We start from the raw sequence: 16,002 nt of genomic DNA on the forward strand, positions 1-16,002 counted from the left end.
TTTTTTAACAGCTAAAAACAAAAATTTTGGTTTGGATTCATACCAATAGAATGATAACCCTCGATGAATAGATGGTTGTATACCTATAGACTGAATATAATTAAATATCACAATGATTAACAAAATATATCAAACTGCAATAAATTTCTCACAGTGATGAGACGTCTGTTCTAACAAATTCTCTTTTAACTAATACAAATATAAAGAAAATTTGAATACAATGATAAGAAGTTATTTATATATAGATTTCTAAAGATGTGAACATTTGAATAGACACAACTGTTTGTAAAAGACACAACTCTATATTCAACAGACACAACTTTTTAGAGAGACGTAACTGTAGAAAAATTTTGTCAAAAATATAAAACAAAGAAAATTTGAATACAATGATGAGAAGTCACTTATATATAAATTTATAAAGATGTGAATATTTGGATAGTCACAACTGTTTGTAAGAGACACAACTGTTTGTAAGAGACACAACTTCACATTTAATAGACGCAACTTTTTAGAGAGATGCAACCGTTGAAATTTTCTGTCAAAAAAAAATTATATATATATTTTACGAAAATGTACTACGAATAATCGCAACTGTTGTTGGCATTTTTTCAAATTGTTATTATTATATTTAAATACAATGATTAGAAGTTATTTATATATAGATTTCTAAAGATGCGAACATTTGAATAGACACAACTGTTTGTAAAAGACAACTCTATATTCAACAGACACAACTGTAAAAACTTTCTGTCAAAAATATAAAAGAAAAAGAAAATTTGAATACAATGATGAAAAGTCAATTACATATAAATTTATGAAGATGTGAACATTTGAATAGACAAAACTGTTTATAAGAGGCACAACTCTACATTCAATAGATGCAACTTTTTAAAGAGATGCAACTGTTGAAATTTTCTGTCACAAATATATATATATATATATATATATATATATATTTTACGAAAAGATAATACGAAAACTCGCAACTGTTTTTGGCATGTCTTCAGATTGTTATTATTACATTTGAATACAATAATGAGAAGTTATTTATATATAGATTTCTAAAGATGCGAACATTTGAATAGACACAACTGTTTGTAAAAGACACAACTATGTATTCAACAGATGTAACTTTTTAGAGATACGCAACTATAAAAATTTTCTGTCAAAATATAAAATAAAAAAAATTTGAATACAATGATGAGAAGTCACTTAAATATAATTTTATAAAGATGTAAACATTTGAATAGACACAATTGTTTGTTAAAGACACAACTCTACATTTAACAGATGCAACTTTTTAGAGAGATGCAACATTTGAAGTTTTCTGCCAATATATATATATGTATATATATATATATATTTTATGAAAAGGTACGACGAAAACTCACAATTGTTGTTGGCATTTTATTAGATTGTTATTATTATATTTGAATACAATGATGAGAGGTTATTTATATATAGATTTTTAAAGATGTGAACATTTGAATAGACATAACTGTTTTTAAAAAACACAACTCTATATTCAACAGACGCAACTTTTTAGAGAGATGTAACTACATTTGAATAGACACAACTGTTTGTAAGAAACACAACTCTACCTTTAACAGACGCAACTTTTTATATAGATGCAACCCTTTAAATTTTTTGTCAAAAAAAAATTATATATATATATATATATATATATTTTATGAAAAAATATGACGAAAAATCGTACCTGTTCGGTATTTTTTCAGATTGTTATTATTATATAGATTTCGATAAGAAAATAGATTCATCAGTCCATGCGTAAAAATAAAGAGAAGTGGTTATTTGGTCTTACTAAAACTTTTATTGGGCCGAGAAGACAAAACCCAAAAATCCGACCGAACCGGAGTTAAAACTCATAAAACGCCGAAGCCTCGATTAACAAATTATTACACAAAAAAACCATGGCGACGCCTTCGCCGACCTCCTCTCCTCCCTCTGATTCAAACCCTAATTCCGCCGCTACTCCGCCGCATCAACAACCCACGGATCCATCCTCTCCTCCACCGTCGCATATGACCGTCGTCGCTTTAGCCGCTACAACCTCCTCCGTCGCCAGAAAAACCCAACCTGTACTCTGGACTCACGACGAGACTCTCCTCCTAATCGAATCCTTCAAAGAGAAATGGTACGCAATTGGCCGTGGTCCTCTCAAATCAACCCACTGGGAAGAGATCGCCGTCGCCGTTTCAGCTCGTTCCGGCGTTGATCGGTCATCTACTCAGTGTAGGCATAAGATTGAGAAGTTGCGTAAAAGATTCCGATCAGAGAGACAGAGTATGGGACCTATCTCGATTTGGCCTTTCTATAATCAAATGGAGGAAATGGATTCGAACCCTGCTCCCATCTCAGCTCGTCCTCTCACTCGACTACCTCCGAATTCGAATAGTCACTACCAAGACGACGAAGAAGAAGATCAAGAAGAAGAAGAGGATAATTACGAAGAAGAGGAAGAAGATGAGAGACAGAGCAAATCGAGGAGTATTAATTACATACTGAGAAGACCTGGTACGGTTAACAGATTTGCTGGAGTTGGTGGAGGGTTGTTGTCATGGGGACAAAGAGAGAGATCAACGAAGAGGAAGAGGAACAACGATGGAGGTGATGGTGGTGAGAGGCGGAGGAAAGGAGCGAGAGCTGTGGCGGCGGAGATTAGAGCGTTTGCTGAGAGAGTTATGGTAATGGAGAAGAAGAAGATGGAGTTTGCTAAAGAGACAGTGAGGCTGCGTAAAGAGATGGAGATTAAAAGGATTAATTTGATTAAGACTTCTCAAGCTCAGCTTCTTCAGTTTCTCAACTCTTCCTTTCATTCTTCTTCTTTCTAACTAGAAGATACTATTATTAATTAAGCCAATAATAACAGAAGATGATGATGATGCTATGGCTGTTCTCCTCTTCTTTTGTAACATGTTAACGATTCTAGAAAGTGCACCATGTGTTGATGTGTACTACTAGTAGAGTGCACCATGTGTAAGCTAATGTTGATATGTAGTGGACAAAAAATTGTTATGGGAAGCAATGTGAACTTTTTTTTAACCATAAGAGATTAAAGAGACAGAACAATGATACATCATCAAATTAACCTAAACCTACAAGAGAAGTTAGAGGAAAAGGGGGGAAACAAAAAAAAAAGTGGGTGGAGTAGAGACTTTCCTGTACATAACATTATAAACTGTTTCTACTCTCTCCCAAACCAAAAGATGGGAAGAAGAAGAAGGAGGAAGAGACTACTTCTCTATGATGCAAGTGGTAATTTACATTATGATATACCTTCTCTCTCTGTGTTCAAAAGAGGCAAAAAGACCTGCATGAATTTTTATCCTATCCACCATCTTCTTCCCTATTAAGCTTTGCAGGGTCTACAGCTACTCAAGATTCTAGGTTCATCATCTGTTATGCCTCTCATTCCACTTTTGTATCAGGAGGCTTTGAAGATGATACTTCTTGTGATTCTTCTAATTGAGGCTGCTGCTGCTGCTGCTCAGAAGCAAGGTGTTTCTGATTTTGTACACTCAGCTTCTCTGACAACTTCGGTCTCTTTTCTTCTGAAGGTAGAGACTGTTGTTTCTGTGTCACAGCCTTTATCCCGTGACTCAGCAAGCCACCAGATACATGCTTTTGAGCTAGTCCTTGGTTCGTTGTTGTTACTGGATCATTCCCAGCTGAATCTGTATTGGAACTGTTTACTACTTTAGAAGCTGTGCTTTGCACAGAGGCAGCACTAGATGGAGATTCCAAAGCAGGCACCGCAGTAGAACCAACTGCTTTTACGTTTTTCGAATCATGACTCGCTGGAGGCATACCCTTCGTCGTACCCATACTAGTAGTTTGGGTGGTATTGGTGACAGACTGCGGAACACGTGGCATACGTTCAGCTTGGGACTTCTTTGATAACTCAGAGTTCCCTAGATGATTATGATGAATAACTCGCTGAGCTGTTGATTGCACTTGATTACGCTGCTTTTGGTGTAGCAACAAATGCTGATGGTTAGAAGGTGTAACTGACGGACTAGAGGTGGATAAGGTGTTACATGGGGTCGCAGGTGAGCTCTGGCTTTGGATGCTACTTTCTGAATGTAATTGCATCTGTTGTTGGGACGGAGACGAAGTACCAGGGAAAGCTTTCGGCAGTTGCTGTGAATGATTTGAAGACAAGGGAGGAACAAATGGTTTAGATGGCAGATGCGTGCTAGTAGTAGTCCCAGCACTAGACTGCTGATCTGGCCTAACTGCAACCGCTGGCTCTCCTTTTTCGGTAGCCTGATTTCCTGGGGCCATGGTGAGACCATTCAGGTGTGACTGATCAACAGTGATGTTCTGATGGATCATGTTGCCTCTACCCATCCCCTTCAATTGTTTACTCTGCTGTTGACCTTGTGTTGGCTGCCGCTGGTGTGGATGTTGTCTCGCAGACTGCTGCTGAAGTTGTCGCTGCCGTTGTTTTCCAGCTTGATTGTTCACTCCGGAAGCACCAGACTGAGGACTCCTACCTAGACCATGAAGCGGCAACTGAGATTTTTGAGGGTTCTGTTGTGCCAAAGCATTAATATTAGGAGAGGTCGACACTGCGGGTATCGATAATGGCTGGGGCGAAACGGGTGGTTGAGTCTGAGGACTGTTTTGTGGAGAAGAAGAAACAGAAGAGCCCTGAGGTTGTTGTACATGTGGCATCATAGTACCAGATGTTGGAAACTGTTGCTGTTGCTGTTGCTGCAAAAACCTCTGGTGTATTTGCCTTTGACGGATAGCAAATGCTTCCTGCTGTGCCCCAGGAGCTTGACTTGGGCTTTGGAGATGAGGATGATGCGAGTTGCCAAGCACATGTGACTGCGGTGAAATCTGATGCTGCTGGGAAAGATGGCCTGGGTACGCCTGAACAGGAGTTGTCTGGTTGGTAAATCCAGAACTCAAAGCACCGAAAGCTGGGATCCCCGGACTGGTCCCTTGAGCAGCCTGCATCTGAAATTCATGCATATCAGTTTTTATCGTCACTGTATAGTTTGTAATGTGGACAAACAGGTTCAAAATCAGAAGCGCTGAACGTGTACAAACTAAAACAAGGAGCCAGATAAAATCAGTCCAGGTGGTGAAGTAGGTAATTACGCTAAGTTCCCACATGTGAGAAATCTTAAAACTAAGTGTCGTAATTAGCGTAGCAGCAAACAAAATCCAAATAGCTTACCCGCATCATATGCTGCACAGCTTCACGAGGCCTGAGCATGGAGTTTCCTGGAGAAGCTCCTCCTCCGGAATGAATATTTCCAGTGTTTGGAATTCCTACCATACCAGAGGAAAGCATACTACCAGTATTTGGCATTGCTGAGGAGCCCATCCCTTGAAAACCAGGCCTTGACATGGGTGTGCTTCTGTTCATTCCACTTGCACCCATAGCATTTCCACCAGGAACCATGCGATGTCCACGATCGGCTCCTGAGACAGCTCCAGGAGTTGATAAGGAAGGTTGCTGCAGGTTTCTACCGGATAACATCTGGTTAAATTGTTGTAGTCGGTGTTGTTCATCAAGTGGCAAAGACCCTCTAGGAACGTTGAATCTACCATCCCTAAACAGAAAATTATATATCAAATATCAAAGGAAGTAATAACCCTTACGTTAATTGAGAAGAGAATTCACAGACGTGTGTATTCAGAAGGACAAACCATTCAGTACAGGGCTACCTGACAGAAGCACTCTGGAGGCCAGATGTGGTTGGCAAATTGTTGCTGAGAACCACACCAGATGATCCAGGAGTGGATGGATGTGCTCCAGAAGTAGGGAGCACTGGCGTTCCCTGATTCAACATTGGAAGACCTGGATTTTCAAGTGAAAATACATCTTGACCTGAAGTTGATGCATCACAGACATCAAGGGGCCTTCATCCAGAGAGTAGCAAGATATTAGAATTTCAAAAGTTGTAATCAAGGTATATGTAAATTTAAGAGAACAACAGAACTTACGTAAGAACACCTCCATTCAGATTATTCGGGAATACTTGAGAAAGAGCCATGACTTGTGAATTGTGAACTGGTACTATTTGTTTGGGATCCCGACCATCATTCTTGAAGATTAGATGAAACAGTCGCAAACATACAAAAACAGTAACAAGATAACAGATTTAGGGCCTTAGAAGATTCATACTTTAAACTACTATGTGACTACAGCAAATGTTGCGGCTATACTTAGAAACATGCAGACCTGTCATGTCAAATAAGAGTGATTGAGATATGCCTTTCTTAGCATAAAGTCTATGCTAATTGAAAACTGAATTAAGAAAATCTATCTTCTCAAGTTCCATAGCCCGGATGTATACAAGCAAAAACGTTACCAGCTCCAGTACAGCTTAAAAACTGAACTCCGTGAACAAAAGAAACCCTGAGAACACTCTCTAGCACTATAAGTCTATACATTAAGTCAAAAACTAATATTTGGACTACCTCACCCATCATATTATCTCCTTCATGCTACACAGTACATACACGAGGAACTATCCCTATGAGTGGGGAAAAAATGCAGAAAGACAGTATCCACTAGTTTTAGGTTACAAGCTTGGAAACAGTAACAAAGCAGTAGGTGCACTACTAACCTGTGTCTTTTTATAATGTAACTTCTTCCCAATCAAACAAATCTTCTCAAAATGAGACTTCAGGGTATCTTCCTCCATTGGCCCTTGCAGTCGTTGAAACAACTGTCTCGCACTTCCCTGAATATCACAAACGTAGCCGGGGAAAATTAAATTAGTCTAAACATAGAAGACACTTTGTTCAGCGTCTCATAGCTAAGATAAAACCTTTGGGATGCCAGGCAAAGTGGATGGATAAGACTGAGAATTCCCTGAATCTTCAGCACTATCAGCCCCATCACCAACATTCTTATCCATCAGAATCTTATGACGCTCCTTGCACTCAGTTGGATTGCGATATATACACTAGACAAACGATGGAAAATCAATCAGCCAGTACCAAATACCAGTTATTCACGGACACGAATAGGAAAAACCAGATATATATATTCTATTTAAGTACAGCTCTACCACTCTGTTCGAAATGTACCAAAGAACGAATCCCAAGATTTTTTTCAAAACAACAAGCACTTACCTTAATTTTAAGAGTGCTGTTCATGGCATCACTAATGAGCTCCCAGTTAGGGCCCATATCATGCACCAGGACAACAAGCGCCTAAATGGTGGAAAAAAATTAGATACTCATAGAGCAACCTACAGTATATCGATGCTAATGAAAACGGCGAATAAAAAACCTGATCTTCAAATAGAGACCACGGATTTCCAGAACCATGCTGGCCAGGAGAAATCTGAGAAAAAACAAATTCTAGTGTAAAACAAATATTTTAGACAAAAGTGAATGGAGTCAGCAAACCTTCAACAGCATACCTTCAGGCCTTTTATTTTTCTGCCCCTATCACGACCTCCAATAAATTTGATAGATTTGTTGGGGTTGGACATATTGCTCATTTGGGAAGCCGCCGGAGATGGAATAGACCCAGTGTGAGGAATAGCAATCTCAAAATTATTCTCTACCAATTGCTTGGTGGTCTTTTGCTTCTTTGCACTATGAGGACCATACATACCTTATAAAAGACAATTAAAATGTAACAAAGTTATACAATCAATCATTGCTTTAGTTTTATGATTGGTGGTTAATGATAAGATGTACGCAAAAAATGCTGCTTAAAACATGTGTCCCCAAGGAGTATTGTTTGATTTATATAGGCAAAGTGAGGCTGGGGCTCCAACCAACCGCAAAAAAGCTACAATGCACCACAAAGTAAAAACGAATTTGCAAATAATACCATTCATATCGAAATGATTCTCTGGTCGCTTCTTCCAGTGGTCCTTCTGCAAAATAAGGACCAATTAGAATCCTTTCTAAGAAGTCAATTCTTAGTACAGGGTAAACATTTGTCAACTATTATAATTTCCATTTCTCATTTCAAGAAATAGTTACCCCTTAAGATAAAAACGGAAACAAAATAAACAAACATGTCAAGTATTACAATCTCAAGAGTAGGACACAAACATCAAACTAGTTGGGCAATAATATTGATTAATTGACACCGTCTAAACTCCTGGCATGCTTTCCCTAAACATTTGTTCAAATTGATTATTAGGATATTACCAATGAACTCACCTGTTCAACATGGACTGACGGATCGAGATGCCAGGTTTGGTCATATGCGGATCCCTGCAACAAATGAATTCGAAAATTACAATACAATGTCAACTAAATTTAATAGCAACTACTATTCTGCAAAATAGTAAGAGATATGCTGACATTGCAAACTACCTGATGAGTCTTCTTCTTCTTTTTAGGTTTTCCTGAGGTTTCAGCCATGTCATAAGGGAACTGCTTTTCAAAATTACCACTTGATTCAACCTCTGTGCCTTTTTGGACTGCCGATATACCATGTAAACTACTTTGCTCATCCTGGAAAGAACTAGTATCCCCACTAGACGCATCTGTCTTCGAGGGCACTGATAAATTCCCACCAGTAGCACAGCCAAAAGGACTCGCAATCCTCTGCCTGGAAGCAGTGCGCACTCGCCTCGTCGGAACTGAGCCAATATTATTATTACTGGCAGGCCTTTTTGCCATCAAGCTTGATGAGTTAGACCCATCTGTGTAGTTGACGTATGGTAAATCATCTCCAAGATCATATGACCGGGCAGAATGAGACTTCATCAGATTCTTCCTTTTTTTGTGGCTTGTATTAAATGATTTGTTCGATTCGAAAGCTTTCGGAAGATAATAGGTACTTGTTTCTCCTTCATCCTCATCGAAAGCAGTAACATTATATCCTGTATCTACAATTAGAGATAAAAGTTAGCAAATATTTAACCAGTATGCGAAGCTCAAACAACCCAGAATTGTGCATACCTCCAGCAGCATCATAAGCCGATGTATCAACCTCCTCCTGCATGCTACTTCCGGACTTCTGGGAACAGAGATATACTGTTAAATAACTTCGGAGAATAGATATATATTCTCAGGAAAATATACGTCATCAAGGTTACACAATATGAGAGCTCCTAGCACAGAAAAATCTCACATACCTCACAACGTGTAAGATGCGACTCAATGGACTTATGGTATACCTCCATTGCACCAGATGGAACTGAATAAAAGAGGCTTGCCTGCACAATAAAAAAGCTCAATAAGCAATATTGTAGAGCTATCCACAGCAACAGTATTCAAGTGAGGTTGCAGAAAAACTTTTCAGAGATTCATACTTCTGTAAGCTGATCAACCATAGATATGTCCAATATCTCTGGGTCGCACATATTGTCAGGTGTTGACGGTGCAGCTGAATGATAGGGGATGGAAGAGTTGTTATACTTCAAAAATCTACTTGCATACTCCTTGACACCCGCAGCTAAACATATTCTGCCATTCACATAATTAGATTCTTGGCAAGTCTCCTGCATACAACGCGGTATTACTTAGTAGGATACCATTAAGTTATTAATATCATATGAAAAAGTGTAACAGAACCAGAGACTTCTGAAGGTAATTATGAAAGACAGTGCAAGTGAATATGAAAGATCCGGCCTCGCCATCATATGAAGAATATATCAGAATAAATGTGTCGTTTTACAGTCCAGTCACAAACATAATAATATGGTTCCAGGATGTCAGTGTTGTAAATGCTTTAATTTAACGAGTATATATCTATATATGCATAATTCTGATTTAAAAGACAAAGAAATAACCATATGATCACCATTGCCATCAAAGACCATTCCCACAACCAGAAACTAAGGTCTTACAGTAAAATACCTTAACAATTTCCATGCTTGTCTCCTCCAGTTCCCCAGGAACCTCCACCGAACTCCAGAATTGCAAGATAGCATTAGATAGGATTGAAGCTATTTTTTTCAGCTCTCTGTGCTGATTTCGTTCCTCAAATCTCAAGTGACAAGTCAAAGCAACTCGATGGCAAATTTGTGCGGCAGCAGTCAGCTTCCAAAGGCGCTCCTAGAAGATGAAAAGATAAAGGTAATAAATTGGAATCAGACCACTCACCTATTAACATAAAAGTGGACAAGCTCATTTAAGCAGACAAATGTCCAGATGCTATAGGAAATAAACAAAATATCAATCGACAAAATGCAGCTTTCAAGTTAAGTTAGACAAATTCCATGCAGATATACAGAATTTAAGTTAGAAAGCTAATTTAGCTAGACCAGACCTGCGCAAAATCATTTGCCAGCCATGCCATTTCTTCGAGGACAAAATCCCATTGAGACTTCTCACGGACCTCCACTGGTGCAGTACCACAAGATAACTCGGTAATTCTTTTTCTCTTTGCCTGTTAGTGTATTATGTCATACATAAAAGGATGAATAGGTATATAACTTCTTCAAAAGGTAGACAACTTAAGATCACGAAGCCAAGTTGAAAAAGAAAACCTGTATAATCCGTGCCTCCTCAAGGATGGAGTCCTCCTTCACAGTATCAAACACTACTGCATCTGAGCTCGGCTGATGTTTTGATTCTTCAATGTCAGTTCCTGACAATAAATTATCGCCAACTGCGCAGGAACTTGTGTCTACAGATGCCTGAGGAATTTCAGAGTACAACGAGCTGCTAGGATTTTCAGGTAAAAGACTACCAATTTTCCTTTCATTATCGGGTACAATCAACCCATCTTGAAGCCTTTTCTCAGTCTCGGAACCTTTCTCTTCATTTTGCATCTCAGCTGTACTTCTGTGATTTTGATTTTCAATTTTAACCAATTTCTCAGGACTGCACTCATCAATAATGGTAGTAGGTCGACCTGTCTCATTCTCAATATTAGTTTTCGTCATTTCATCAACTGTTTGACTCAGCAACCCCTCTACTCTTACAGCCTTCTGCATAGAGATTTCATCCGAGTCAAGTTTCTCCACTTTATAAAGATCCCTTCCATTACCTACATCTACTTCTATGTTGTTAGCAAGAGAAGACTCTGACTCTAACCCTTTAGTCCCTGCAGCTCCTCTATTTGTTAAGCTTTCTTCCTCTCCCGTGGAATCTCTTAGGCCATTCAGTTGGGTAGAACTATTTTCCTGACCAGCTTTGGGAGAACCAATCTCTGTACCAGTCGAAACTATTTGTGCCTTCTCCACAGCAAGGCCAGACTCTCCAACTGACAAATATGCAGAGCTTTTTCTATATGTAATGTCGGCTTCATCTTTCAATAGACTAGTCTTAGATCCAGCAGTACTCTCTCGTACAACAGGTTCACCATCCACCTTAGTATTCAGCGAATTGCTGGGAACTATATTTTTTGGAACGATATTACCATTTGAATTTGCAAATATTGGACAAGATACGGAAGTTGTATGCCTATCCTTTTGATTCGCTGCTTCTGGAATGCAACCCTTTCCTTCCACTGATCCTCTGCGAATAGATATAGACGTTGCAAGACCACCACGATTCTGAACTAAATCCGTAGAGCTTGACCGTGATGGATCCCGATTAATCTTTGATCTGTTCCTTCGAGCATACGGGCGAAAGATGGCAGAATCTTCTGTTTCTTTGGTATTCTGGTTGGTATTTGCTTTGGAGGATCGTTCTGACTCAGAAGTTCTGTTTTGCCTATTAGGATATCTCAAATTTCTTTCTCCTTCAACTGACTTGTTTTCAGAATCAAACAGTAAGAGATTATCTGCTGTATTGGGTTCAGAAATTGTAGGAACTCCAGGTCTACCGCTACTCTCCACAGAGTCTCCATGTGGTGAGGCAGTCAGGGCAAAACTATCCTTGACTTCACTGTGGGGGTTATGGGTAAATAATGAGGAGCTAATCCATGAAATTAATGGGGAACTACAACAAACAAGAGTGTACCTGTTTACAAAATGCTCTGCTTGCTGATCTGTGAGTGATGTAGATTGGACGCTTTGTGAAGTTGCAATGCCAAACTTAAAATCCAAGGGATTACCGCCCTGAAGCAGATAGACGAGTAAAGGCTCGTCATCATAAGTTTTTGGAAAAAAATAGAAAAAAAATAGAAAAGAGAACAGGGATATATAGGTATGCATACTTTCTCCAGAAACTCCAATTCTCTCCTCCTTTCCTCACGGACATCATACTCTTGCCTGTTGAAACAAGCATCTTTGTTACACATTGGAAGTGACTAATAGCTGTAGAAATTGTAGAGCATTTAAACACAATGCAGAAGATCAAGAAGTCTCAATCAGAAATACCTTAGCTCCGCTTGAGCCTTCTCAATTTCTGTTCGCCGCGGAGATGTTTTGACACCAATACCACCCCCACTATCAATAACTCCTCCCATGGAATCAACCTCAGCATTTACTAGAAGATATCCTGAAACGTTTCCATGCATCACCACCTTGGATGTACCATAAATTCGAATTCTAACTTAACTGAAAAAAAATATCAAGAAGGTTTCAGTATTACAGCATTCCGAATGATCATACTGCAGAAGTTAGAACCAGTAACAGCTAAATGTCGACCTACAAATAATAATGGGCAATCTATGCGCATGTAGTAAGTTCTCATGATGCAAAAAAAAAGCAGAGAACATACAAAAATTTCCAGAGAAAGTCATGGCAGTGCCATTATGATAACAGATTATAGAGTAGCTCAGCAGAATCAAACAAAAATCATTCAAATGTTTGAGCCACTGTCCAAAGGAACATCAAAATGAAGATAACTCCCTAGAATCTGGTATTTGACAAAGAATCTTCATAGCTAACGCCTCTCCCATTCTCGATCATCTAGAAGATCAGATGTAGAAGAAGCAACATAACCCATTACAGAGCTCAGAACTACTCATTCCAGGATAACGCTTAACAAAACTCTACGATACCCAAAAAAAAATGTAGTGTTGCCTCAAAGCAGAGAGGTCCTCGAAGCTTAATCCGAACCTAAAGTTAGAAATGATCAACTTGAGCTACTTAATGTCGTACCCACGAACTCTACAATCAAGTATTACACATTTCGAAGCTAAACGAGGCAGAAACAAGAATCACAGAGACGTAATTACAGCAAAACAATTCACATTCCTAATAGAAATCAGCAGAATGAGAAGCAGTGCACCCAAAACGTTAAAAAAATCACAGAACCTTCCAGCAAAGCTGGACTCTAGGGTTTGAGAAGAAGAGTGAGAAAGCTAGAGTTTACCTGGGAATTGAACGTAGAAGGGGAACGAACGCAAAAAGCTAGGGCACAAAACTCGGGCAAAATCACCCAAATTCTAAAATTAGTTTCTCTCTCCTAGGGTTTCCCAAAAACACCTCTTTCCAAGCTTTATTTTTGTGTTTTTCCAAATCAGAGACGAAATCAATTTCTCATGAGAGAGAGCTCCCACGACATGGAATCCGGTGAAATTGCTTTGCTTGTTGCGAGATTGATTCCTAATTCAGCAATTTTTGTATTCAATTTTGGTTTCCCTCTCGGGAGAAGAAAGGCAACAAACCAAAAAAAAAAAAAAAAATTGGCTTCTCGTTGATGTTTTTTTCGTTCTCTCTCTCTCTCTCTCCTCGACGCAGTATGCGACTCTCTCTCCCTCTCTCTCTCTCTCTCTCTCTCTCCCCCCGGATTCTGGGCCTGAGATTTTGACCAAATAAGGCCTTCTTTTTGTTTTGTTTGCTCTTGTTGTTTCGGGCCTTTTTGTAGTAAATAAGTTATAGTATATAACAGTTTCCATGTTATGAAACTTTACAAATCTCAGGCAACATCGCTGGATTAGTATCAAATTTATTAACTAGTTTAGTTTGTCTTTTGTTGGAATATAATAAAATAATAATAATAATAATACAAAATGAATCTACAGATTTTTCGGATAATTACGTCAACGTTTTATGCCAATATTATTAACAGAGTAAAGTATTCTGATTCCATTCAGTGAATGTATTGGGTTGTCTAAGTTGTTGCTGCAAATTGACTGAAGTCAATGGTGTTATGATGGAGAACATTGAGAAGGTCTGAATCATATATGATATATCATATATCTATGTCAATCTTACAAATTTAGAATATATGTCATATATGACTTGAATTTTCTCTGCTCCTTGCCCACTTCTGCATGTTAATATGTAATTTATTAACATGCAGGTTCTTGACCGCAGTGAGAAAATTGAGCTTCTGCTAGTAGACAAAATCCGAGAACCTTAGTTCACAAGTTAGTAATTTACCTCTCGGTTTGTCATGGCTTCAAGTGTGCTTAAAACTTGAAAGAAGAAGAACAAGTATATGTTATCTTAGATCATATTTCAGTATTATTTAGTCATGACCATTTTGTTCTACTTACCTAATGGGAAACTTTGTCCGATATATGCCTTTTTTTTTTTTTTTTCAGTTCTGTTTTCCCGATAAAGAAATGTGATGACTATGACTAAGTAGTACTGAAATATGATTCTTTAAGCTGTTGTGGTTTGCTTAGATCAATTAATAATTTGTTTTCTTGTAATCTAAAATCCAACTTTGAGTTTCTGATGTTTCATCACTCCCGTTCAGTAACCTCTTCCTTACCTCTCTGCTACTTTATGATTATGCTACAGAGAAGAATTTCACCGTTCTTATTTTATAGAAAACAAGACAGAACAAAAACATCAGATAAAGATACAACAAACGTAAGGAAATGCTTCAATACAAACTTCAAACTCAAAACCAAAAGAAAATATTAACGGTTTCCACACTTAATCAGACAAATGAGCCACTCCGGCTTGTATGAAGCAATGAGTTGTGCTATTGCCAATCCAAGTAACACTCCAATCCCATACCCTATTGCCACGCCTTTCCAATTCAACACTTGTTCCTCTTCTTCATCTACTTCTTCTTCTTCTTCTTCTTCTTCTGTAGGCTGTAGTGATGGTGGCGCGTTAGTACCATGGCAACGTTCTTCAAGAGGCAACCCACAAAGCCCTGCATTTCCTTCAAATGACGATTCAGGTTGCCCAGTTATTTGTGTTCCTTGTGGTATCTCACCAGTGAGTTGGTTGTGAGAAACATTAATGTAGGCCAAAAACGAGAGAGTCCCTAGTCCATTAGGAATAGTCCCTGAGAGTTGGTTACCTGACAGGTCTAGTGACTCGAGCTTCACAAGATTGACCAAAGACAGGGGAATATGGCCTGTGAAGGCGTTGTTCGATAAGTTGAGTGCGATCAGTGCCTTTAAAAGACCAATAGATTCAGGAATCTCTCCTTGAAGTCTGTTTCCAGAAAAATCAATGGTGGCTGAGGAAGAAAGGACCCTCTCGTGCTCCATAGATAGACCTTTATATTGTAAATCTATAACTTCCAGATAGGTGAGGTAATTGTCCTCGTAAAAACGCTCATCATATACCATATATAGACCAAGATCCTCATTCATCGTGAGTGATGATGCTTTCCAATTCACAAAAAAATTTAGGGGCAAGCTTCCGGTAAATTTATTACCAGCTATCTCAAGTATCCGCAGTTCAGGAAAGCCCAAAGGACCTTGATTAGGAGGAGATAAAGGACCATAGAATTTGTTTGAACGGAGGATAAGGACTTGCAATTTCGGTAAAACCTTAAGGGAGAAAGGAAATGTATCTTTGATTTTGTTGTGGTCCACACATAAAAACTGCAGAGCTGAGCATTTGAGAAGAGACTTTGGAAGCTTTCCGGTTAACCGATTGTAGCCAACGTCAAGTGAATGTAGAGGTGCGTCTGCATAATACTTGTCTGGAATACTTCCTTCCAAGTTGTTCTTCCGGAGTTTCAAAATCAAGAAGTTAGTGAGACACGGAGGGATCAGACCGGTGAAGTTGTTGTAACTTAGATCAAGGACATCAAGCAAGCTTCTGTTGCAGATTGAAAGAGGTATGCCGCCACTAAAACCATTGTGTTTTGCAGTGAATTAGTTGATAGAGAGTGGTAGATGTGGAAGTGCTCCTTCTAAATGGTTTGAATCCATGGTTAAGAACTGCAGCGATGAATTTAATAAAACTTCTGATGAACCTTCGAAGCCAGCTAACAAATTATCTGCAATGA

At 38.7% G+C, this 16,002-nt stretch overlaps 2 protein-coding genes and 1 pseudogene across 14 annotated transcripts; 1 reads left to right on the forward strand and 2 right to left on the reverse strand.

Annotated features, from left to right (window-relative positions):
• Positions 1-1,733: 1,733 nt before the first annotated feature.
• LOC104747051 (uncharacterized) lies at positions 1,734-3,066 on the forward strand. Its single transcript, XM_010468620.3, has one exon. The coding sequence runs from the start codon at positions 1,932-1,934 to the stop codon at positions 2,850-2,852; it is 921 nt and encodes a 306-aa protein (XP_010466922.2). The 5' UTR covers positions 1,734-1,931; the 3' UTR covers positions 2,853-3,066.
• Positions 3,034-13,648, reverse strand: LOC104748554 (chromatin modification-related protein EAF1 A). Of its 12 annotated transcripts, none has more exons than XM_087488211.1 (22): positions 13,168-13,648; positions 12,228-12,407; positions 12,065-12,119; positions 11,869-11,966; positions 10,449-11,793; positions 10,229-10,348; positions 9,817-10,014; positions 9,270-9,458; positions 9,093-9,173; positions 8,917-8,974; positions 8,326-8,843; positions 8,170-8,223; positions 7,832-7,877; positions 7,413-7,609; positions 7,280-7,333; positions 7,120-7,200; positions 6,813-6,950; positions 6,609-6,725; positions 5,983-6,083; positions 5,704-5,898; positions 5,210-5,579; positions 3,034-4,986 (listed from the first exon to the last, which is right to left on the reverse strand). In XM_087488211.1, the coding sequence occupies exons 2-22, from the start codon at positions 12,365-12,367 to the stop codon at positions 3,430-3,432; spliced, it is 5,712 nt and encodes a 1,903-aa protein (XP_087344337.1). In that variant the 5' UTR covers positions 12,368-12,407; positions 13,168-13,648; the 3' UTR covers positions 3,034-3,429. The 12 variants fall into 12 exon arrangements, with proteins under 12 accessions (XP_087344337.1, XP_087344334.1, XP_087344344.1 ...); XM_087488208.1 differs by having other exon boundaries at positions 5,210-5,588; XM_087488218.1 differs by having other exon boundaries at positions 12,228-12,348; positions 13,168-13,595.
• Positions 13,649-14,535: 887 nt separating this feature from the next.
• On the reverse strand, positions 14,536-15,956 carry LOC147926736 (receptor-like protein 41 pseudogene; annotated as a pseudogene). The gene has a single exon (XR_015582574.1). The product of XR_015582574.1 is annotated as a receptor-like protein 41 pseudogene (transcript).
• Between the last annotated feature and the right edge of the window lie 46 nt (positions 15,957-16,002).

Source organism: Camelina sativa, chromosome 15, assembly GCF_030686135.1.
Source record: "Camelina sativa cultivar CO46 ecotype springtype chromosome 15, ASM3068613v1".
Lineage (NCBI taxonomy): Eukaryota > Viridiplantae > Streptophyta > Magnoliopsida > Brassicales > Brassicaceae > Camelina > Camelina sativa.